The 23,581-nt window shown below is 42.2% G+C and overlaps 1 protein-coding gene across 1 annotated transcript in view; it reads left to right on the forward strand.

Moving 5' to 3' along the window:
- TAOK1 (TAO kinase 1) overlaps positions 1-23,581 on the forward strand; it is a 69,181-nt gene that overhangs the window by 11,498 nt on the left and 34,102 nt on the right. Inside the window, exons 2-3 of the mRNA XM_080629995.1 lie at positions 18,969-19,195; positions 22,562-22,633. Coding sequence (XP_080486121.1) covers positions 19,064-19,195; positions 22,562-22,633 — 204 coding nt within the window. The 5' untranslated portion in view covers positions 18,969-19,063. The remainder of the gene's footprint in view (positions 1-18,968; positions 19,196-22,561; positions 22,634-23,581) is intronic.

Consider the following 23,581-nt stretch of genomic DNA (forward strand, 5'->3'; position numbering starts at 1 on the left):
AGAAGCAGTTAGTTCTATTCAGTTCTTACTATCAGGTTCTCAAAAATAACTTCTTCCTGCCTTGCTGGAGGATGTGATGTATATGATGTGCCAGATGCAGATACAGGGGCATTTTGTAAACACCAAAGTTCTCCTTGCTTCAGGGATCTTTTTTATTAGCAACCTTTCTCTTTCTTTTTACCATTTTGGAGATACTTAAAGCACGGTGATTTCTTGTCGCTGTTGTGTTGGTTTCTACCAGAGAACTACCCGATCCACTTCACATGTTTGTGTAAGTACCATGGCAGTGCTAACACCAGCCTTCCACCAAGATTACTATTGGGCCCTGGCCAGCGTCAGGGGAGCAGCCAAAACCAACTGTAGGGCTGATAGAACCAGGCTCATTTTTGTTCAAGCCTGTGGAATTTGAGTGTATCCGAGTTCTTCCTCCTTTATGGAAGCCCTTTTGTGGTCTAGCAGCAACTGGCTTTCATGCAGCTTCTTAGCTACACTGAGCAATATGGTTCATGTAAATATGGGCAGGTTTATTCTTTTTCAGGCTAAAGCTTTAGCTCTTCTCTCATTCAAAATGACTTTGCAAAATAGGCTGCAGAGAGGTGGGTTTAGGTATTTAGAAGCTACAAACTGAGCATTGGTTGTGGGGGGATAGACTGGTGGTCTCTGAGAAGCTGTCCAGATGTAGTAAGAACTTCTGGGCACTGAGCAATGCTGGAGCTGATATTCCTTGCCCCTTTGTGTTCAGGAACCTTGATTACTTCCTGGTTGCTCTTTATAGCTGGGATCCAAAAAGCAAATACTGTTTTCTGACATGGCATGTTGAGTGCTGCCTGTCCAGCTGGGCTGCATGGGTGATCTGCATGCATGATGAGGGAGCAGCTCTCGCTGGTCAGTTGTTAGGGTATATCTGCCCAAGGTGTCAGGAGGTTGTCCTACTTTTCCCAGCTCAAAAACCCAAGACCCTTAGAATTTCTAAAATGGACACCTGACTTTCCCTTTGTTTAGGAAGCAGGAGCAGTCAGCAAATAGATCTTCTTTTAATACAGGAAATGTTGTTCAAAACTTTACTGTTGTTTTTTTCCCTTTCTCTTATTTGTCTGTTCCTACTGACAAAAGGCATAATCCATTATTCCAAACTGTTGGAAAAGAGGTTTCAAATTGCCAGGTATGAAATTATGCCGCTCGCTCAGTTACCAGCAGGAAACGGCATGTGAGATGTTTCAAAACCTACAAAGGAGAAAGTTCTTTGTATGTGTGAATTTAGTATTCACAAAAGGTGTCAGATTGACAGCCTTGGAGGTTGTGGAGATGGGAATTTTATTTATCCCTAAAGTAGGTGCTGTGTAGAACTGCAATAGTGCAAAAATGTCCTGTTATTCTGCTGCTGCACTCTACCAATGCCCTTCACAGGCAGGCTCTGGGGTGAGGAGCTCCTTTCTCGGTGCCCCTTCAAACAGTTGGCTGCCAAAGGGATGTGAGGATGTTCTTTTGTGTGTGATGTGGGTGCTTATCTCCTCAAATCTAAATAGGTGTGAAAGGAATTTGATAGCATCTACCTCTATCCAGCCACTGGAGCAGAGACAACCTGCAGCCTCCATGTTCTCCAGTTGTATGCAGACTCGCAGTCTCGAGACAAAAGGTGTTAGCGATCATGAGTCTGTTATTCACTGATTTATTTGTTCTGCAAAGGGTTAACACTCTGTCTTCTGATAAATGTAACTTATATTGAGATACATGGTTATAAAACAGGTAAATAATTCTACTCTTCCTTTTAATAGACTGGGTACTGGGTGAAACTTAAAAAAGAAGCACAGACCTTGTGTATTTAGTGGTTGGCATAAGAAATGGGATGTCAGACCTTTGTGTTCTTGCTGTGAAGTTGTGTGGTCTTGGACAGGTCACCCCTTAGTCATGTAGTTTATGTGTTTGTAAGGTAAGGATGTTTGCTGCAATTCTGCTATGTACTCAGCAAATAGCAGGGCTTTTTAAGCCTTGATAATGAAAGTATAGGTCAGATGTGACATTGTGAGTTTTGGCTGTTGAAGAATATCCTCTCGAGGGAAAGAAGAGAAATGGAGCAACCTTTGGTCTTTCCACAGATTTCCAGACCCAGCATAAGACCTGAGAAATGCCAGTGTGAATGGAGACATTGCAGGTGCAGTCCTTACCACCCTGTTGAGACAGTTGGCCAGTGTCAGTCATACAGAGCTATGTCCTGCAGGCTGTGAAACCATCGTCCTGAGCTGTGATTTGCTTTCTCCAACCTGTATGGACAATACATGGTTTGAATCCCAAGGACTGGTAATATTTCAGCTTTAGAATGAATGGTCTTTATTTCAGGGAGATGCTTTTCTTCTACTTTTCACCAACCATTCAATACCATCAACCCCAATGCAAACCATCACTTGTGTCCCAAAAGGAAAACCTCTTCTTAAAGTCTTCTGCTGTTCACGAGGACAAAATTCCTACTGCTGAAGTTTCTCAGCAGAAACTCTCTGTGGCATGATAAAATCTAAACATTGTAGTTATCATTAATGAAGGTGGTTTTTAGGTAACAGCTGATTGTCTTCTCATTTTCTTTTACTTTTTAAATTCCATGAGCTTTCTTCAAATTTAAATGGAAAATGCTGCAAGTTTTTCTGCCTCAGCACAAGAACTACTCATAGCTGTGCATAAGGCAGATATTTAGATGCTGTAAGGAAGAGAACCATTTTAAGGGAACCTGGACACATATGGTGACAGTATTGAAACTCTAATGCAGGCAATTTCTCTTTTTTTCTGCCTAAAACTGTTTGATAAACTCTTCAGGGAAATAGGAGGGTGTCTGGGAGGTGTCATATGAGGAATGTGCTGTGTTTCCTGTATGTTGTCCATTTGCTAACGTGAAAATGGAGAGGGAATACCAAGGCCTGTTTCGGAGGCAAGAAAACCCACAAATAACACCAAAACAAAGCAGCAGGTGATTTCCTTCTAATGTCCCCCTGGCCAGGTCTGTCCCACTGCTTCCCTGGGACTGTTCTCATGACTGTCCTTGTTCCCTGGTGCTTTACTTCTGTATCTTCATAGCCAGACCCCTGCGTTGTGTATTTGTAAACCATCTTAAGTAAGTCCTTCAGACCACGGAGCTTAATCCTGCTCCAGCTGTGCCATGTAGCTATAGCTCTGGGCAGTAGTTTTTACCATCTCCATTTACCATCCTTCATTAGATGGCATTACTCTGCTTCTGAGTAGTATGGTTTGACCAAGTCACCGATTGCCTTTGGATTAGAGACTCCTCACAACAGCCACCGCTGCCATCCAGCAAGGGGCTATGCTGGCAGAGGCCTTCCAGCTCCATCCTGTCAGCAGTGAGTGCTTAAGGAGAAATGTAAGATTATTGTAGTTGTATTTTCTTTGGAGGCTTTATACCTTTACAGGTCAGACCTGGAAAAGGCACCTGTCTGCAGCTGCCTTTCTTGCCTCATGCAAAAGCTGAAGCAAGAGTCCTTGAAACAGGCAGGACAGCCTTGTTTTCACAAAGCCCAAGAGCAGGTTCCACCATATCTCAATTAACCTTTTATTTAAAGGCAAAGAAAATAGTTTGATCCATCAACTGAAGCAATCCAATTATTGTTCACCCCAGCTAAAGGGTAGGGCTGGAAATGGTTGCTGATTATTTCTTTTCCATTCATTTGCTTTTGTGAATGATTGCAGAGAACAGCTGGATTAAGCAGCTTTGTGTGCCAGCACACAAAGAACCTGTGAAATATAAAGGTGTTTGGGTCTGTGCTATTGGAATAGACCCATTTCTGATTACAGTTTTGTGTCAGATTTAGGATGGATGTGTTCCTATTTGAGCTGAAATTGTCTTTTCAGCCTTAAAACGCTTTAACACTTACTTTGTACATCCAAGCGACTTAAGTGCTTCCCTCCTCTCTTCAGGCCAGAAGGAAGTGCTGTATTTCTCGCTTGATGTACAGAAGAAAAATTGTTTAAATACTCCCAGCAAGAGTCAGCCTGGGCAGGATGGACCTTGGGCATTAAAACCTGCTTTGTGGGCCTGTTTCTGAATTGTTGTTCCAACTATTTGCTTCAGGTGATGATGGTGACCTACCTCTTTCTTCCCTTGTATTGAGGACAAGTAGTAATCCTGCCAAACCCAGAAAAGAGCCAGATCATTTTTGTTTAAGCAGGTTTTTGGAGAAAAGATGTAGTCATTTACCTTCTGTGTGTGCACATGATGTATTGACTTAACCTGTCTTTCCGGTGGAGAGGCAGCCAAGCAGTGGGATGCTGAAGTCTGTGGTTTGATGGACCTTTTAGTAAACCTTCTGTAATGAGAGATCTGAATTTCCTGGGTACTTTTCCAGTGCAGTGAATTCCACTCCTCACTTCTATAGTGCTTGCAGATGTTGGTATTCAGAGAAACCACAACACTTGAGCATTCCATGCATGTGTCTTCCTCGTAGCGAGATACAGATAAGTAATGATAGAGGCAGGTAAAGCATAAAGGTTAATTTGTTTTATATAAGTTCCATCAAGATGGAGAATCTCTTTGTATTGCAAAACACCTCCTGGAGCAGGGGCTTTTCCTCAGTGGACCCACTCTTCCAGTGCAGTGATAAGAAGAGGGTAAACCAGTGCTATGCAGGGGGTTGTCCTCAAAGAGCAGCTGAAGATGCTCCAGCCCTAGGCTATAGGAGATCAGAAGGACTTTTCCCTGCCAGAGAGGCTCCTCTTGTTTCCAGTTCCTAGGCTGTTGGGAATCTCTGTCCTGTGTTGAGTGAATCATTCCTGGAGAGCACCCAGGCAGTGTGGAGGAGGAAAATGCCTGGTGTGAATGCAGGAGGCATAAAAGTCAGATGAGAGAGGAGAGATAAGAATCCGTCAGGACAGAAGTCTAGTGGCTGCAGAAGAATCGGAGAGGAAGGAGCTACAGCTGGTGGAGAAATGGAGCTGGAGGTTTGCAGGAGAGGTGACTCGGGGGCCTGGGGGATGGAGGCAGCAGGAGAAGATGAGTTGGCAAGGGAGATGGCAGTCTGAATTCTGACACTTTCTAATTCTGGAGTGCGTGCCTTTGTAACCTTAATAATTTTGTTCTAATAGACTAGATACAAAAATTGCATTATATGTTCTGAGGAATTAGGTTGCTATGGTGATGGGTATAGAAGTACATAAGAGAGAAGATGTCAGCAAACGGAACAGCTGTAATGTGGCACACGAACCTGTGACTGCCTGGATTTGGGAAGCAGGCCTTTAGGAACTTCTCCTGCTTCAGACTCAGCTCTCACAGCAGGGATGCCTGTTCCTGTGTTAAAGTGACGTCAGAGCTTCCACAAGAAATCTTCCGGGTTTATGGAATTTCAGATGGGCCCAGACTTTCTGGATAGACAGAGCACATATCTCACTTCTGTGCCACGATGGGGAGGTCTCTGTTCCACCCAGCAGCTGGAACTGCAGGACCAGTCAGACCACGAGTGTGTGGGATGGAAGCAGAGTAGGCAGGCATCAGCACAGGAGTGAAAGTGATGGTGGTTGTCACACACCTTGCTGCAGATGGGGGAAAGCATAAGAGGATACCTTCTGTATGCCCACTCAAACGTGATTTTAGCACTACTTGTACAGTGTTTGCCATGCTTGGGAAAGGAGGGGTTGTGAGCGGGGCTTGTCCTCCACAGGAGAGGGTTGCTGGAGAGCTGATGGAGCAGGACAGTGGCCAGGATGGAGGAGCTCTGCATGTACAGTTCATCTCATGTAGGTGAATGTTGGTACAGCACAGGGCCAACAGGACAGCATCATGTTGGAGGCTTCTTAAAGCCAAATGTGGTGTAGTGGGTTAAGAACTGGCTGCAGGGAGGTGAGTTAGTGCTGTCAATGGAGGAAGTATGGCTAAAGGGAAGCTGCTGATAGTTTCCAAGGACCAACCTTCAGACAGTTTTAAATGGTGTTTTGGGCTTGATGATGTACATGCAAAAGGACTGTAAATATGCTAATAAAATTTGCTGGGGTAAAGTTGTGGGTGTCATCAATCCAAAGGAGGGCTGAAGTCTCACTCGGCAGGATGGAATGAGCTGGGAGATTTGCAGTAATATGGATATAAGTGGGATATCACAAAGTGCACAGTCATGCAGTATCAACAAGCATATCATAATATGTAAAAATACATATTGTATGTATTACTATATGTAGGTGAAATACAAAAGTGTAGTTTATCAGAAATGGAAAGATGCTGAAATACTTGAGTATGTTCATTGATACGATGGTGATTTTACAAGTTTAATGCTATATGGCCAGGAAATAAGCAGATGTGGACAATTTTAGTCAGGAATGGTTAAAGAGAAAACCTTAATTTGGGAAAGATGTGAGGAAGGGCTGTTGGGATGTGTTGGAAAGTCAGTTTTCTCATGTATCATAAAGGGAGACAAAACTGGCTTGCTTTTTTCAGCTAAGAGGCTAAGGGGACACATTATATCTCTGTACTTGTGCTTATTCCTCAATATGGAAAAGGGAAGAATACTGTTTAAGGACAGTGTGGGGAAAAGAGTAAGTCAGTGTAAACTGACAGATAATAAACTATAAGACAGTCTAAATCAGGTCTTAAATTGGTTCCTAATCAGAACGGGAGTGGAGTTCTGGAGCAGCTTTGTAACCAGAGGAGTGGCTTTGAGAAGTTCTCCAGAGTTGGCTATGTTTTGATGATTGGTTTGTATTATATAGTTGCTTAAAATAGCAGGAACAGGACTTAATGGGACCTTCAGTCCTGTGATCTTAACTATCCAACTGAGCCATACTCTGTACCTGAACCACCACTACCTAAATTGTTTTGTATATTAGTTGAAATGAGCGTTTGTTCCCATGAAAGCAGATAAAACTCACCAAATTAAAAGGCTTGTTATCTTAATACATATTGAAAACTATGCTTTGCTTGAAGTGGAAGGCAGAGAGAGAGAAGTAATCTAGGCCTTGCAGAACCCACTGGTGAAGCATTCCTTCACGTAGGTAAAGTAGGTGGGTTTTGATGTGTTGTTGTTTGCTTTTGGTTGTTTGACTCATCCCTTTGCTGTGTGCTGGTCAAAACATTGTTCTGCTCAGTCATGTGGAGACAGGAAAAATAAATACTCAGCCTGAGCTGGAGTAAAACTGTACAAATTGCCCTGACTTTGGGGAATTCCAGCAGGAAAGGAGGTGCTCACAGGCTATAGAAATGCATGAAATAATAGCTCAGTAAAGGTACTCCACTTGTGGGTACAGTTGGACGGGGCTTGGAGCAACCTGCTGTAGTGGAAGGTGTCTCTGCCCATGGCAGGGGATTGGAACTGGATGAGCTTTAAGGTCCCTTCCAACCCAAACCATTCTATGATAAGATTATTTCTCTGCAGGCTTTTGATAAACCTTTTTTCTGTTTGTGATTGTAGTTGTGTATTTTATTAAGCCATGTTAAACAAAATTGACCTTTTTCATAACAAGGTGTGTTAGGATAATGCTGGTTTGACCCTGGAAGAATAGCAGTATAAAAACTATCATCCAGAATACATCACTGGTCTGGTCCTACCTGCTGTTTCTGGCAGTGCTAACAACTGGATGCTTCAGAAGAGGTGCCAGGAGCGTTCACGAATACCTTACCCGACCTGTCTGTGGATGTTCTTACTCCTGTGAATGTCTAATTTAGAAAGCAATGTTTGTATCTCTTGGGCTCAGCACCTTGCAGTCATTTCTGCAGGTTAATTTTCCTCTTTATAGCTCGATTGGTTGAATTCCTTCACTCTGTTATAAATATGCTGCTCTTACATTTTATGGATTCTCCCCTTTTTCTTGAAGCCTGAGCACTTGACATGGCCTTCTTGTGTATGATTTTTAGCTCTTAAACCTTTTCTCCTCAAGTTTAGATTGTCATCTTGGGCGTTTTAAGATTTCCTATTTCTGAGGCCTTTTTGTACTGTACTTTGATTTTTATTGCTAGATGTGAGTGAAGAATAATAGCCAGGAGCAGAGCATGGCAGAGACTTGGCAGAAGTTCTGTATTATTTTCCTAATAGATTCTTCATGTTTAAGACTAGATATGTGCTGGATGGTTCTTTACTTTTCGACCTTTCATCTCCTGCCTTCTTCTCATTCACTTTGGTTTTCAAGGTTCCTGTGTACTTTCTGGTACTGTCAGCTGCCCTAAATAAAACTTGTCGTGTACCTTTCCCTCCTATTCCAGATCCTAAACACAAATACTACGCAGGATCTGTGGTCACTCTGGTGGCAAAGGCTTTTTCCTTTGCTCCAAATGTGTAATTATGCATCTGACCCCTTTCTTTTTTCAGAGTTGTGTATCAGTTCGGAAGTGAAGTTTCTGTTCTATTCCTAAGACTAATGAATACAATAATTCTGTGTACAAGACTTTGCCCACTTCTTGTTGAATATCCTTTTGAGTTGTTCTGTTATTTTAATGACACAGTCCAGTGCATAAATGTTTGGCTTGTTCATTCTTAGTGTGTCACCGTCACCAAGTGATGAGCATGTTACTTCCACTAATTATTACTTCGATTAATTCCTCTCTTCAGTTTGGCTGCAGCCACTGTGGGAGCTTCTGGAGCAGTGGCTGTTGGAAGGAACAGTGGTTGTGACAAAAGGCGATGTCACTCTGGAGCTATGTCAGACCTTAGGGCAGCTCCTTACTCATCTCCATAGGTCAGTAATGTTTCATGTATGAGTTTATTGAAGGGACAGCTTTCTTGATGTATCGTCTGTGACAGCACCATACCTTATACCTAGTCATCATCTTTGTGCAGATAATTTACCTTCTTTCCTGTATCCTTGTTCTCCTGTGTGGCTTTTTTGGTACCTTGGTAGTGGATCAAGCTGGGGAACAGCTTGGTTTTTAAGATTATTCCCACAGAATCATCCAGTTTTCTCTTGGATTTCTGTTATATTTGACTTTATTTTCTACCTTTGGTCCTTCCTGGCTCCAGTTTTGCCAGGTTCATACTTGCTCAAAGAAGAGTGAGACCCATGGACTGGTGGGTTGGAAGCTCTGGGGTGGGCATGCATCCTGCCCTCCTCCTGCACTCCAGGGAATTCATTTGCAAGCTTAATTTAAACATTTCTGTTATTTCTTTACTGAGTGGTCAGGAAGACTTTGAATTCCTTCCTTTCAGGCCTCCCTTCTAAGGCTGCGTGTGATACTGCTACTTTTTAATCGCTCCTTTTCTCAAGGGTAATTATCTATATTGTGAGCTTTAGTAGCTTATTTCTGAGTTATTTATGCTGAATCCAAAATAGCCGATTTGCTTACGTTTACTATATTTATTGTTCTGGGGTGAAATTGCTTTGGGGCCAAGAAAAGGTTTCTTTAAACTCAAGTCCCATTAGGATATCTGCCTGAATTTATTTTCTTAGGGGCAGCTGGAGTTTCCCAGTATTTCTGCCTCTAGATTTAGTTGACTCTCCCCAGCTGGATGCTCACTAACCTCTTCCTGGCCAGTGGTTTGTAGCATTACTCCCACAGAGTCTTCCAGTTTTCTCTTGGATTTGACTTTATTTTCTACCTTATGTCTTTCCTGCTGGCTCCAGTTTTGCCAGGTTCGTACTTGCTCAAATGAGAGTCAGAGCAGTGTGATGTGGTAAAGGACAGGAACTGGCAACGACTGTGAACTTAATGAATTGCAAAAGAAGGGGGACAGCGGATTTAATTTTTTCCAGTTGCCTTCCTCATAGCTTTGCTAGCCTAAGGAATCACTAAATTTAGAGCTGACCTTCTTAATAAATGTACCAGAACTATCACAAGCAAAGTCATTCAGGAGATGTTAGTGTTGGGTATGTCAGGGTATGGTTAGCACTTCTTCAGCGTCCATGATACTGGTCTTTGAGAAATGAATGCTGGCTGTTCTTTAACTGTTCTGCTTGATCCCATGGGATGTTTTGTTTTAAACAGGAGAAATAAATACAGGATGCTTATTGGTACTAGGGTATCTTTCGACTACCTTGGTAATGTGTTTTATTTGTGGTGTTTAAGTGGTAGATTGGTGTTTCTCGGGTGAGTGACATTGCAAAAATTGCTTGTGATTTAAAGTAGCATTTTGAGGAGTACTGGTGGTGGTTGGTTTATTTCTGTTTGCATGTAACTGGCATATGTAACTTGTCAAAATAGATATAGTTTGTTCAGAATATCTGTCTGTAGCACAGGAATGGGCTTACCCAGTTGTTACTTTTTCTACTACTTAACAAAACTTGAAATATTATCAAAATAATAAAAAATACTAAAGATTCTTCCCATTTTGTTTCAAATGGAAAACATGGGATAATTGTTGCACTGTTGGCTTTAGTGATGGTATGGATCATCCTAACAAATACTTAACACCCAACCTGGAAACACATCCTAGGCTTGTCAATGAAGGTTTGGGAAGCTTAGATTTCTGGCCCTTTTTGCTAGTGGCATTCCTGGAAAGTAAACATACATCCAAGCGGAACAGCTCAGCGGGATCAGAAAGTGTGCTGGGGTAAGTGATGCAGGGAGCTGATGATGGACAGTTTAGTGTCAGAATCTTGAGGGGAAATCAAAGAAAGCCACAGTCTACAAGTACATGTATAAGAGAAACACAAGCACTGCTCTAACATGAAAGTGTCTTCTGGAAGCTATTCTGTGAAGAAGTAAAATACAAGAGGGGAAGAAAAACACAGGTAGAGAAGGAGACAAAAAGAAAAAAGAAGTCTGCAAAGAGTTTTTTTCAGGATAAAATCATTCCTCAAAAATCTTTTTAAAAGAAATTGAGAAAGGAATCTGACTGGAATGATAGGCTTGCTCTTTGTCAGGTGAAGAAGAATGTATGTGTTGAGGAAGAAAAGCCTGTTTGAACATAGGGTCTCACACAGACAAAAAGCTGCCAGAATTCACCATAATATCCAGCTGCAGGTTCATCTTTTCCTTATAATCTGTTCCATCTAGAAGAACATAGCTGAGGGAATGTGGAAGATACCAGTGGGACAGCGTTTGATGACTATTCTTTGCTGTGAGCTTCTGCTACAGAGGAGGATCTCGGTTCTTTTGCAGTAGGCAGTACTGTTGTTACATGTTGTACATGTAACATGTTATATATGTGGGATTTTAGACCATGTGTAGTGCTCCTGTCATAAGACAAGTTATGGAAGTGTCCAGCACGGCTGTACGATCTTGCCTGCTTCGGGCTTTGGCAGCAGAAGGGGCTCCTGACTCGTAAATGGAGTGATCTTGGCTTTTCCCTTCCCCTGGGGATCAGCAGAAAGCAGAGGAGCATCTGGTGAACATAAGCTTGAGGGTGAAGAGTGACATAGATAAAAGCAATGTCTCAGTGGAGCTTTTCATGGTCCACAGTTACCCTCCACAATCCAGTTTCCTCAGCCCATTCCAGGTGTCTTTGTTCTGCTTGCAGTTGGCACTGTTTCAGGATGGTTCCTTTTTTAATCAGTTTGGTGACAGCATTTTGGATTTTTTCTGAATATTAAACATTTTTCTAACAGTCTCTTGTAGAATGCCATTCATCTGCACCTTCCCTTTCCATAATGACAGATAGTCCTAATGGATCCAATGGGGAGAACATGGGTACCAAAAGGAATGATTTTAGGGTAATTAAGAGAAAGGCAAGTTCAGTACTTTGCCAGCATTTTTCCATCTACTAAGTGGTAGAAGTAAGTTAGCAGGATCCTGAGGGAGATGTTCCCCAGTGCCTCTTGCCCCTTTTGCAGAGCATGGGAGAAGCTGGATGCCGCTTGCTGCATCTCCAGGTTTTCCTTGTTTCATTTCTGGGATTCCCCCCCCCCCGCCAATTTAGGACAATTTCCAAATGGCAGAAGTAGGAAGAGAAAAAGTAACATGTTGTTAGCTTGGTGGGAGAGGCGTACCCAAGTGCCCAAGCAGTTTGTGGTATGTGGTTTCACATGAGTCAAGTGACTAAAATTGCTGTCTGTTTGGAGAGGCTTGGGGATGCTGATAGACTTTCCATTGTGATAGTCACCTAAATACAACTATCTTCACACCATCTGCTGTGGTGTAATTGAGCATGGACAGGAAACCAATTCTTAGCTGATCAAGGAAAATACCTTATTCTGTGAGCAGAGAGTAATTGGTCTTCCATGTGCGCAATGCAACACACTTGAGAGTTGCTCTGCTATTGTTAGGACAAGAAGAAAGGGTAAACTGGGGTTCCAGAGCCTAGGTTAAAAGAGGGTATAAGGAACATCAACAGCACTTGGTGCGTTACCAGGGCATCTTTTTTAATTGGAAAGCGGTAAATTCCGTGTTGTAGTTTTGACAAGCTTGCTGGAAGGAGAAACTGGGTGCAGTGATCAAGAATGTGCTTTCCCAGTGATCATAAAGAACCTGATGAACATATGTCCCTGCGTTTGAGATGTGCACAAGGATGGATAGATGATCCTGAATCTGGCAGTATTGCACTGGATGAAAATCCCTTGAATTTCAGATAAGCCAAATGAGCTTCTTCTGTCTGTGCCCTTACAGAATCCCACACCAGTGGCCTGGCTGGCACCTGGCTTGTGATGAACAGCAAATACAGTGATAGGATCTATAGTAGGTGATCTCTGTCTGCCCTTTATCTTTCCGGATGAGGTAACTCCATGCATAGAATTCATCAGGATAAAACTTTAAAGGCTGATTTATATGCAGATCACAATATAAGATTTATATGCAGATCACAAAATAAGTCAAGGGTGGTAGCATCATTCCTAAAGTCACATATATCAGCACTGCCTGGTGTGACAAGAGTTCATTTCATCCCCCATCCCTGGCAGTGTTCAAGGCCAGGTTGGACAGGGCTTGGAGCAACCTGCTTTAGTGGAAAGTGTCCCTGCCCATGGCAGGGGGTTGGAACTGGATGAGCTTTGAGGTCCCTTCTAACACAAACCAGTCTGGGATTCTCCTGGTGCTGGGCCTTCATCATCTGTTCTGATATTTCCCCACCAGCTGTACAGCCCTTCTGCTTCCAGTACCAGGTTAGAGTCAGACCATCACACATCCCTATGGGACTGAGGGTGGGTGTTGCAACATCCCGTTGTTGCTGAAGAGAGAGAGTATTTTACTCACAGTCACATAATACCAGAGCACAGCCTCCTGTGCTGGGCAGTGCAGCCTTGAGCACGTGAGAATGTGCCTGTTACATGTTGTGCTGCAAGAACCTCTTTGGTGTCTCAAATATACATCAAAGAAGCTTCGTCTCCCCAACAGGCAATATTATGTGATACTAAAAGTTCAGCTGAGGTTTCTTCTGCATGGTTTATACCCAGACAGCTCATATGTGCTGATATTTCTGGTTGTTCTGCTAGAAAACTTTGATTTGAGTTTAGTTTGGGTTTTTTCCGCCTGAAAATGCATGGAATAGTTGACAACTTCACATTTTGCATACAAGCAGAAACTTGCGTTCTATAATTTTGCTTCCTTTTTTTACCTTACAGGCTTTTATTCAGAGTTTGTCCAAAATGGGGAGTGATTTGTCTGCTACTTCCAAAAAAATTGTGCTTTCAGGTCAAGCATTCAATGCTATAGAGATGTTTAAAAGTCACTATTTTAAGCATTCTCACCATTTCACTCTCACTTCAGACATAATTGCAAGTAAAAGGAAAAAATAAATGACAAGTCAGTTCATCCGTTCCTTTTTACCATATTTATGATGGTGGTGGAAATTTTCAGCGTCAGCTGGAATCCATTCAGGAAATTTCTGATAGTGTGTTGAGGGGGTAGCTTAATCTAAGCTTCATACTCTCCCTGGATCAGACCTGGATGCAAGTAAGAGAAAATCCCCTTTCCCTGTTTGAACAGTTGCATGATGGCACTCATTCCCCATCTATTTGATGCTCTTGCATTAGATCCTGCCAGAGGAAGTGACATTAAAATCTGGCAATGGTTTGCACTACATGCAATGCAGATGCTCTTATCAAATATCTCAGTATCAGCTTCCAAATGCAGTTGTGTTGAGGTGGGCTGTTGGGTTTTGGTGTTGGGGTTTTTTTGTTGCTTGCTTTACTTTTACTCTGGCTTCGAGTAGGACCTGCAAAAGACCGGTTAGTTTCTCTGTTGAATAATCACTTTATATCTCTGCTGTTAGAGTGTGCAGCTCTGATGACTGTAGGTGCTGGAACTGGTCTCCTGGATGGTTTGTTTTTAAAGTGTCATGTATATTCTATCAGGGAAAGATACATGGAGTAACCTCCATTTGATACTAAAGAGAAGTGTTTATAGGTTTTACTATGCTAAGTGTTTTGTATAGGAGATGACATGAGTATTATGTCTCATATTCCAAATAATCTGTTATTTATAATTCAGGAACAGAGGGCAGCACTGCTGTCAGCCTCATTAGCCATTGTAGGAGGCCAGGTAGTGCTTCTTGGTACCCAGGGAAATGGAGAGAGACACAGGATGATGGATGCATAAATTTGTTTGTTGTTTCCGTGATGTTCTCACATGGTGTTTGTTTTAACTCTGGTTATAATATTCTTGTGTGTAGAAGCTGAGGGATGTTGAATATGTTGATTCCTTGAAACTTCATTTGTACGGACAAAGTGTGCTGCTTTTTAATGCCAATGCTCTACAGGTAAGCCTGTGTTGTCAGTTGGTGCCTGCAGACTTTTGAGCCTTCTTCAGGAACTACAAATGCTTTGATGCATCTCATGGTTAGTGTAACTGAATGCCTTCTAGTCACCAGGTTGGTCTGGATGTGAACTGGAGAAATAATATGATGGATAGGTGGAAATCTCAGTGAGTAGGTTCACTTTGCCGTTGCAGGGAAGGATTAGTACATTCTCTTCTTAGTACATTGGTTTATTACATGAAAACAATTATATCTGACAGCTCTCAGTGTCATAGATTTTAGTGTAGTGAGGAGAGATTTGTATTTCTCTAAGGTCTCCTGGCATAAGGCTTAAACATGCATGTTAAATATGGCAACTGACCATTTAGAGCTTTGCTTGTTCTGTTCTGCAGGATCCCAGGGGATGTTAGTCACAGGGGTGGGTCTTAGTTCAGCGGGAGATGACATGGCAGGGAGGCAGAAAACTCAGAAGAGAACAGGTCTTGTCCCGTCCTCATCTTCAGCTTCCTTATGTCAGTGGTTCAAGGTGCGTGTGTGTGTGTGTACATTTAATATAGCCGTAATTACAGGGAATGTAACATCTTATTGATTCATAGACTTTTGTGGATGTGTGCATGTGGTTTCTGCTAACTGGTTGTTGTTCAGATGAAAGTAATTTGATAAAACATTTTGGCCTGTATTCAGTGTTATTTAAACTAGTAATGATTGCTACTGACTAAATGTAGTTACTTCAGCCTGCATGGAAATAGAGTTGGTCCAGTCTGTGCTTCAGTCATAGAAACATAGAATCCCAGACTGGTTTGTGTTGGAAGGGCACTTAAAGCTCATCTAGTTCCAACCCCCTGACACAGGAAGGAACACCTTCCAGTAGTCATTCCCTGGCGTACTTTGACTCTTCTCATGTTCTTCCATCACCTTGTGAGTGGAATCGATGTAAGTACCAGCAGTTGTGTTTATGCAATGCAATATTCTCTTTTTGTATGAGTGACAACTAGGAAGAAATGTGGAATTTATTTCATCTAATTTTAGCAGCCTGCAAGGTGGCTTGTAGGTAGACTGCAGAGACATGAGCGCACGCAGGGGATGCCGATTCCTGGTGCAGTGCCTGTCTCTTGGCCATAACCAGGATCCAGCCACCTGATCTGAGCTAAGGTGAGATGATCCATCCATCCGTACACTGGAGACAATTGTGTTTAATGGTATAGCTGCACCAATCCAAAAAAACTACAGTAAAGAGACTGCATTGGTGGAAGAATGTGAAATACATCAGTGCAACTCGACTGTAATTTAGAAAACCAGATGCCTGCTGGTATATGATTGAATTTTCAGTGCAGTTTAAATGCAGGGTTTTGGGTGTTTTTAATCTTAACTCATCTATATTTTTAATGCATTTAAAATAATGCAATAACCACGTTGCATGCCACTTCTCCTAACTTCACTTCCATTTCCCCAGAGCATCCAGGTGTCGTTATTGCAGGCAGAGCATCTCGGCTGCTGGCACTGTCGGGCTTTGGCAGGCAGCACGTGTTGTCTGGGTAAAGAGAAGACTGAGAAAATTTAATATTGGAGCATCCATAAAAAATGGGAGCACTTTATTAAGCAAAGGCTGCATAAAGCTTTCTTATGGGTGGAATTTACATTAATGCAATTTATTGTTCCATCTAAGCAGATAAAATGATAACCGTAGTGTCATGCTCACGTCTGTGACTATCCTGTTAAATAGATTTTAATACTTAATGGTTTTATTCTCATTCATTTCAAAGCAGCAATTATTTTCAAGAATAAAGATAATTATATTTGTCTCAATGTTCTCAGGATTAAAGGGGGGGGAGAAAAGCTGTATTTTAAGGTGTATCACAGTGGATGAGGAGTCCTCTGTTTTGCCATTCCAAGCCTGGCAGTGCAATAGCCAGTCCCATACCACTTCTGTGTGTATGGTTAAGGAGCCTGGAAAGAGTTCTAGCAGCCATAAGAAGTGCTGCCTGTTGATGACATTTCAGGGGCATGCTCCAAGATGATGCCAAGAGTGAGTCTGGTGGCTGGTTTGGCATCGGGGTAGATGGGGAGCTGTAATCCATCTCAGCTGTGTGTGCTGGGAGTTTCCTGCTCTCCCTGGCTCCCACTCGCATGCTCCCTCCTGGGGACATGTGACTTTGGGCCATATTAGCAGGTTTATCCAAGCCTAGCCCCTCTGACTAACAGATGTAGGGAAAAGGGCATTCTGGGATTGCAGCAGTTGCTTTTGAACAACAATGTCCTTTTTGTAAGAATCTGATGCTTCTTAAAAGATGGAACATGACATCATTACTGTCGATCCAAGCAGCATTCCTTCAATAATACTGAGTGTGCTCTGGTTATCAGCTCCCTTCCCCCAGCTCCTCTCTCGCGCTTTTCTGACTGATGCTTTTTGTCTATTGTTTCGTCGGGGGCTGTAAATGTGAAACAGTTGTCTTTCAGTCTTACGTGCTTGTTAGAGCTGGAATCAAGTGGAATATTGTTGGCTTGTTTGAAAGAAAAAATAACAAAACCCACCACTTTTCTTTCCAGTCTTCATAAATGTAGCGTGTGCTTCAGGTACAGGCTGAATTGGAGCTAATTATTTCCCTTCCCACACGGTATTAGTTACTGCGTTATGCAATGGAAGGTGGAGATGTCCCAGTCCTGTTCCTGTGCATCTCTCTCGGCTTCATTAGCAGTTGGGAATGTCCTGTGCTGATGTTGCTTGCTCCGAAGGCTCCTATAAATGATCCTGTGTCAGTGTGCAACTTGCCTTTGTGTGTTCACCAGTGCAGTATAGCAGAGTTGTGGACAGCTGTGTATTTTCTGCGTGTATATATGTATTGGCCTACCACTGGGATTTTAAAGGAGTCAGGAAAACTGGAGGCTCTTGCAGACTTTACAACTAGGTATGTCTTGGCTGTCTCTCACCCCATCGTGCTCTCCTCGTAGTTATTTGAACAAGGAGCAGGCGGTCTTTGGCACTTTCACATGCTGCAACTGTCTAGAGAAGAGTACCACAGAACATAAACATGCAGGAGTATGTCTTTTTCCATGCTTGTAGGAATTGCTCTACAGGGAGGGGAAAACAAATGATTCATTGATGGTCTAGAGGGTTGGAGAAAGGTGGAGTTTATGAGTCCAGGAAAGGAGGATAAATGGACAGGGACAAGGCATTCTGATGCCTCAGTTAAACTCAGCTTTGTTGTATTTGTTTTCTGGTTTTTAGGAAAACAAATTTGAGCAATGAAATGTGAATTTAAAAAAGCACCAGTCTTGGCCAGACAGGGATTTTTGGGAAGAAGTGGGCTGTGTGATCAGCTGTTCGCCAGTCACACAGAATGCTTCTATTGGTATTTACAGAGGAAATCCTGATACCCAGGCCCTTCCTTTTTATCTGTGTGTGCGGAGAAAGGTGCATTTTACTTGTAATGCTTGTTTAGCTTCACCTGTTGTGATGATACAATATGAATTTAGCACCACTTGAAGGTACACTTTTATTCTGGATAGATTCCAAGGCACACTGAATAAATGAAGGCAAACTCATGGTACAAACAGGATTTTGTACATTCCAAAGAGTGTCTGAAGTTGCAAGTTCCTCTGAATAAACTGTTTGCTGGTGGACTCTGGACTACTGTATCATGTACTATCATGATTAAAATGGATGTCTACTCTGCTGAAGCTGAGTAGAAAGACATATTATGTGTAGAATGGGGTGTCTCCTGTCCTGGATGCTGTTCCTCTAAAGAAGAGGGTTGCAAGTCAGGCTCTAAGGCACTTTGCAATAGAGAGAATGAATTTAGATAAGAGAAAAAAACCCAAAAGGACCATGACTAAGTTGTGGAAGGAGAAGCTTTAGAGAGGTCTCTGCGTATGTGCTGAAATGAATAAAAACTGATCACTGGCTGCTTCATAACTGGAGTGCAATTGTAGAAGTAAAAATACAAAAACAGATCAGTAAAGGGCAGTGATGGGTTCATACACTTCATACTGGTACCATACATTTTGTCTTGCAAAGACCATCATAGATAGAGATATATATATAGATAGAGATGTGCAATTGTGTCATCCACTTTAAGATGCAGTGGGTGTAACTCTTCAGAGGGAGGGTGTCAAGGTAATATGGGCTCACTAGGGACAAACTGGTTCTTGCTGTAGGTCAAAATGATTCTGGTGACTGCTCTGCAGGGGACTGAGCAGATGCTGGAGCAAGGAATGTGTCTCACTTTGTGTTTTGACTTTGGTATGTGTTCTGTAGAAATGCGTGACTGGTGTCACAGTGGGACTGTGACATTATCCCAGCAGATAGGTTGTGTTGTTTCACGCAACAGGGATGCATGCTCTGGAAGAAGTGGAAACTGCTCTGCTGTAGCTTTGTTTCTGACTCTTTGAGACGAGGATAATCAGTGAAAGATTGCAATCTTTTTCTTACAGTAATCCATGCTGAAGAGGCTCCATTCATACAGATGAACCAAGGGTTGAGGCAGCACTTTAAACCCAGATAGTCGGTCGGCTAACTGCCCAGCAGGATGCCATCAACCAGCCGAGCGGGCAGCCTGAAGGACCCAGAAATTGCAGAGCTCTTCTTTAAAGAAGATCCAGAAAAGCTCTTCACAGATCTCCGAGAGATTGGCCATGGAAGCTTCGGAGCAGTTTATTTTGTAAGTAGCTTTGTGACTTGTGAATTTTGGCTGTATGTCTTTTTATCTTTAAGCTGTGGATGTAGGCTTATTTTGAATATATTGAGGAAGAGAAACTACTGTGAATCTTTAATATGTGTGGTGGTGTGTGTCTGTACAGTCTCAGTCCATTCACAAACTTGCAGTAGCTGTAAGGTGTTTGCATATGCAGTGAAAAGGAAAACTGGAAACATGGCCCTTGCCCAGTGCATTTGGGTGCATCATTATGTTGCAAGCAGGGATTTTTCTGCTAATTCAAATATTACTTCTCCTCCATCAATTCTGGCTGTCAATGCCATTCTGTTGGTCTGATCATCTCTTATCTCTTAAGTTCTCTCTCCCTTTGTGCATACTCTCAGGCTCCCTTAAAGCCATTCTTTGTGTTTGACACTTAAGTATTGGTTCTGTCACATCCTTCCCTACTTCAGGCAAGAATCCCAGTATTCATCTGCATGAGACTTTTGACATGGTCATCTGGACAGCAGAATTTTTCCCAGCTGATACAGTTCAACTGGAGGTGGGATGCCTCATGGTAGCCTCATTTGTGGGTGCATCCTCTGAGACCTTCTTTTAAAAGCCCCCATTTTCCTCGGAAAACCTTTTCACATTTATAATTATAGGAGGTGTGGCCAAACCTGCCAATTCTCCTTCAGAAAGCCATTTGTGTCAGTATTTTATGAGATGCCTATTCATTGTTAATAATTGCAGCAGACCATGTTGGGAACCTTCCAGCATAAATTTAATGCAGCACAGATGAACTAATTAGGAAAAGCTTCTTAATTTTGTTCCCTGCTTAAAACTATGAGCTGCCACTGTCTGGGAACAGGTCTGGGGGAGGAAGTGTTTCCTAAGGAAACAGTACTCACCTCGTGGCCTTTACTTCATCTCATTCACTCACTTTGGTTAAAGAGTGGATATAAAAAGGGCATCACACTACTCCAACCCATTTGGGGGCTTTATTTTTGTCAAGTGAGAGTTGTAGCCTCTAAGTTTTGTATTATGGTACCTTTTTACTGCTATCAGGCCTGAGATCTTGAATCTGAAACTGTTTTGTGTAGTGTACTGCATAGCTCAAACAGAAGCCCAGAAGATGAGAAGGACAAAGTGGAGGGAGAAATTTAGTGTGAATTAAATAAACATAAAGAACTAAAGTAGGGGAGTGTATGTCTTAAATCCTTTATTCCTCTGTAACACTAGGGAAAAAACCTGCTCTCAAGTTTCTGTAGCAGGATTTTGATTCTGCTAATGCAAACAATGAAACTTTCTCTAATCAATGTAATTAGTACTGGATTATAGTTAATAACTGCTTAAAAGCATATTACCAAAGCTGATGACACACTCCACCTTTTCTTTGCTCATGCTTTAATTCTCTCATTGGTGAAGTTACTCTGATCACCAGATGTTGATCCTTTGCATGGAGCTTTTGGAGGAAAGTGGGATGTATGTGCATAAATGTCTGCCATGAAACAAGTCTTCTTCATTTGCATCTTTTAAATCTTGGAACGTCTCCATGGCTTTTGTTTAGGAGCTGTCTTTTTTCAGTTATTCCAGATCGCAAGGACCCTAAAAAACCAAACCAAACTCCATAATTTTAACGTTGATGGGGTGTCAGCTGGGGTGGTTCTCTTGCTCCCAGCTTGGCGTCAGTGTTAAGCAAACTCAATCAGAAGTTAGTTGCTTGGGTCCTCTAATACATAGCAACCCCCCTCACCAGCCTGCTTTCATTGCCTATAGCCTGGACCAAAAATGTTGATAAGAAATAGATGCAGGAGTGATTAAAAATTATAAAAATCCATATAATCCTGAGATCTCTCCCTGCCTTTTTAAATGCAGTTTACTCTTTCCATGTTTGTTGTACCTACTTTCCTTTCCTTTTATCCGTGATCCCAAGAAGGGGTGATATGTTACTTTACATGATAACTGACTAAAAGTGTTCACTCCTGTCTCTTTGTTTCTGTTACATACTGCAGTGGCAGAAAGTTTCTGGTTTTCCTTTAATAATTGACATGGGTTTTGCTGGTTCGCCTCATGGGTTTAGTTTCTTAGAAACTGCAAGTCTGGCACCTCTGAATCATTTTGGTATTATCCTTACCCTACTCTGCAGTGTAATAATAGCTTTCACTTGACACAGGAAACCTACTACACTGGAACACTGCAGATGGAGCAGAAGAATAACCCAGTCCCTTTTGTTAGAGCTGTGCTCCTTCTGCTCTACTGTAGTATTTGGCTTGCCTGGTTTGTTGCAGTTCTTCACTGATTGGACTGTTTCAGAGATGGTCTCTAATTAGTAAAGATCTAGGAGTCAGAACTTTATTCTTCCTTTTTTTGGGTCTCAAAACCCACATATAGTCAACTTCAGTGTCAGCGAGACAGGAGGAAGGATCCTCTCAAACAGATAGAAAACTGGAAATAGTATTGTTTCAAGCTCATCGTAACTGGTTGAAGTAAAGAGTGTCAGGGAATTCTGGGAATCTCTAATGGACAGCAGAATTAAAACATTATGGAAGAATCTTTTTGCAAAAGGCAGAGTCCTGGTACTTCATTAATCCATGTTCTGATAGGTTGTGCTTCGTAGTGCAAATATATCCAAAATCAGCATTTTCATCAGTCATCTGTGAAGGCTGTGGTGCACGTTATTGTGATTTGTATGGTCTGGCTTCATACCCAAGTTGATTATTCTTACCAGAGAGGCTCAGGGTTGTTTTCCTCCATCACCCTCCCATGCTGCTGAAATCCTTAACAGAGGAGAGGCTGGGGTCTGGTCTGGAGCCATCCTCCCAACAAGGTGAGGCAACCCCGCCTCTTCTTCTGCCAGGGAGGAATGAGCAATTGCCTTGGTGCTTGGTGCTGTGTCCCCATCCTTCCTTTAGGACACAATAGCTGATTTGTGGGAGCAGTGGGGAGAAACGTACTGGTGTGCAGAGCAGGTATCTACTGCGCACCTTGGTTTGTTTGGAATGGAACAAGGGGGTTAAGCCTTGCTTCTGTTTTGTCTGGTATGGACCTGAGCAGGGAGGGAAGTTGATTTAGGGAAAATCAGTTCTACTTGAGTCAGAACTGCTTTTATAAGCTATGATTTCTAGTTTAGAAGTGATAGGACATGGCTGCTGCAGAAACTTGCTGCATGCTGAGCGTGGAGAAATGTCATACTTTGTCTCATGAGCAGGAGGGTGATCTTCAACTTCTAACAGATGCAGCAGGCACACCCCTTGGAAGATATTTTAGTTTAACTCTCTGCAAAAGTTAACTAAGGGATAAAGATTGGGTGTTTTTATGGGTATGTTTGGTTTACATCTCATGGGGAATCTCGATCTGAAGAAACTGATGCATTGTGTTTTCCCATTACAGGCACGTGATGTGCGCACCAATGAAGTGGTGGCCATCAAGAAAATGTCATATAGTGGGAAGCAGTCCAATGAGGTATGTAGAACATATTGCGTGTTAAATCTTGACCATTGCAAATACCTGTTGTATAGGATTATTTTAATTGGCTTGGGTTTCAGCAGGAGGAATTGTTCCTATAACTGTACAAGTGAATGAGGGTACAGTGCAAACAAATCAGTTTACTGCTCACAGTGTATTTCTGCTTAATCTGCTGCTGGAAAAGATGGGTAGGATTCTTCTCTTTCAGACAGAAAGGGCTCTTTTATAGGACCACATAAATGTGTAGAAAGCAAAAAAGAAAATTAAAAATGGTAGGTTTGTGTATTACCGTGTCTGTTTGCCCTTAAATGTTCCATTTGAAATGCGTTTCAAAGTAACCACATTGCTCATTGGACAAAGGAATAATAGCAGCGGATGCAGTGGTGAAGAATTCCGAGGGAATTTTGCATGTGCAAAGGAGTAAGGCAGAATGCATCCTTCCCTGGAATGACTGTGCTGATGAGGAGCTAAAACAAAAGCAAACCAGCAGTGAATGAATGAGTGTGAAAATCTGAGCAGCAGTATAATTATGGAAGAGCTGCCAGAGCCAGGGATTAAGGCAGTCTTTGCAGAGGTCTGCAGAAGTAGGCCTCTGAGATTTAAGCATTAAGTGTTTTCATGGCCACCCCAGTTGTGTGTTTTTTCCCTACAACGCTTTACAGAGATAATTGATTTTATCCTTGGAATGTTTAAGTGCTAATACAGATTCTTGAAAAACCCAACATGACATGAGCAGCCCATTTGGTATTATTTCTGGTAAACGACATCTATCAAATCGTGGTGTGATTTTTTTCCTCCAGAAGTATTTGTTGTAAGACTCTTGTTCAGGGCATTCATGGTTCCCTCCCTCCATTCTCTCTATTCCAGTCTTAGAAGCAGTCTTGCTCCAATGAGTTTGACTAACAACTCATTGTTTTCTGTGCCTGCCTTTTGTGTATTGATCAT

Source organism: Psittacula echo, assembly GCF_963264785.1.
Source record: "Psittacula echo genome assembly, chromosome: 15".
In the NCBI taxonomy this organism is placed as follows: domain Eukaryota; kingdom Metazoa; phylum Chordata; class Aves; order Psittaciformes; family Psittacidae; genus Psittacula; species Psittacula echo.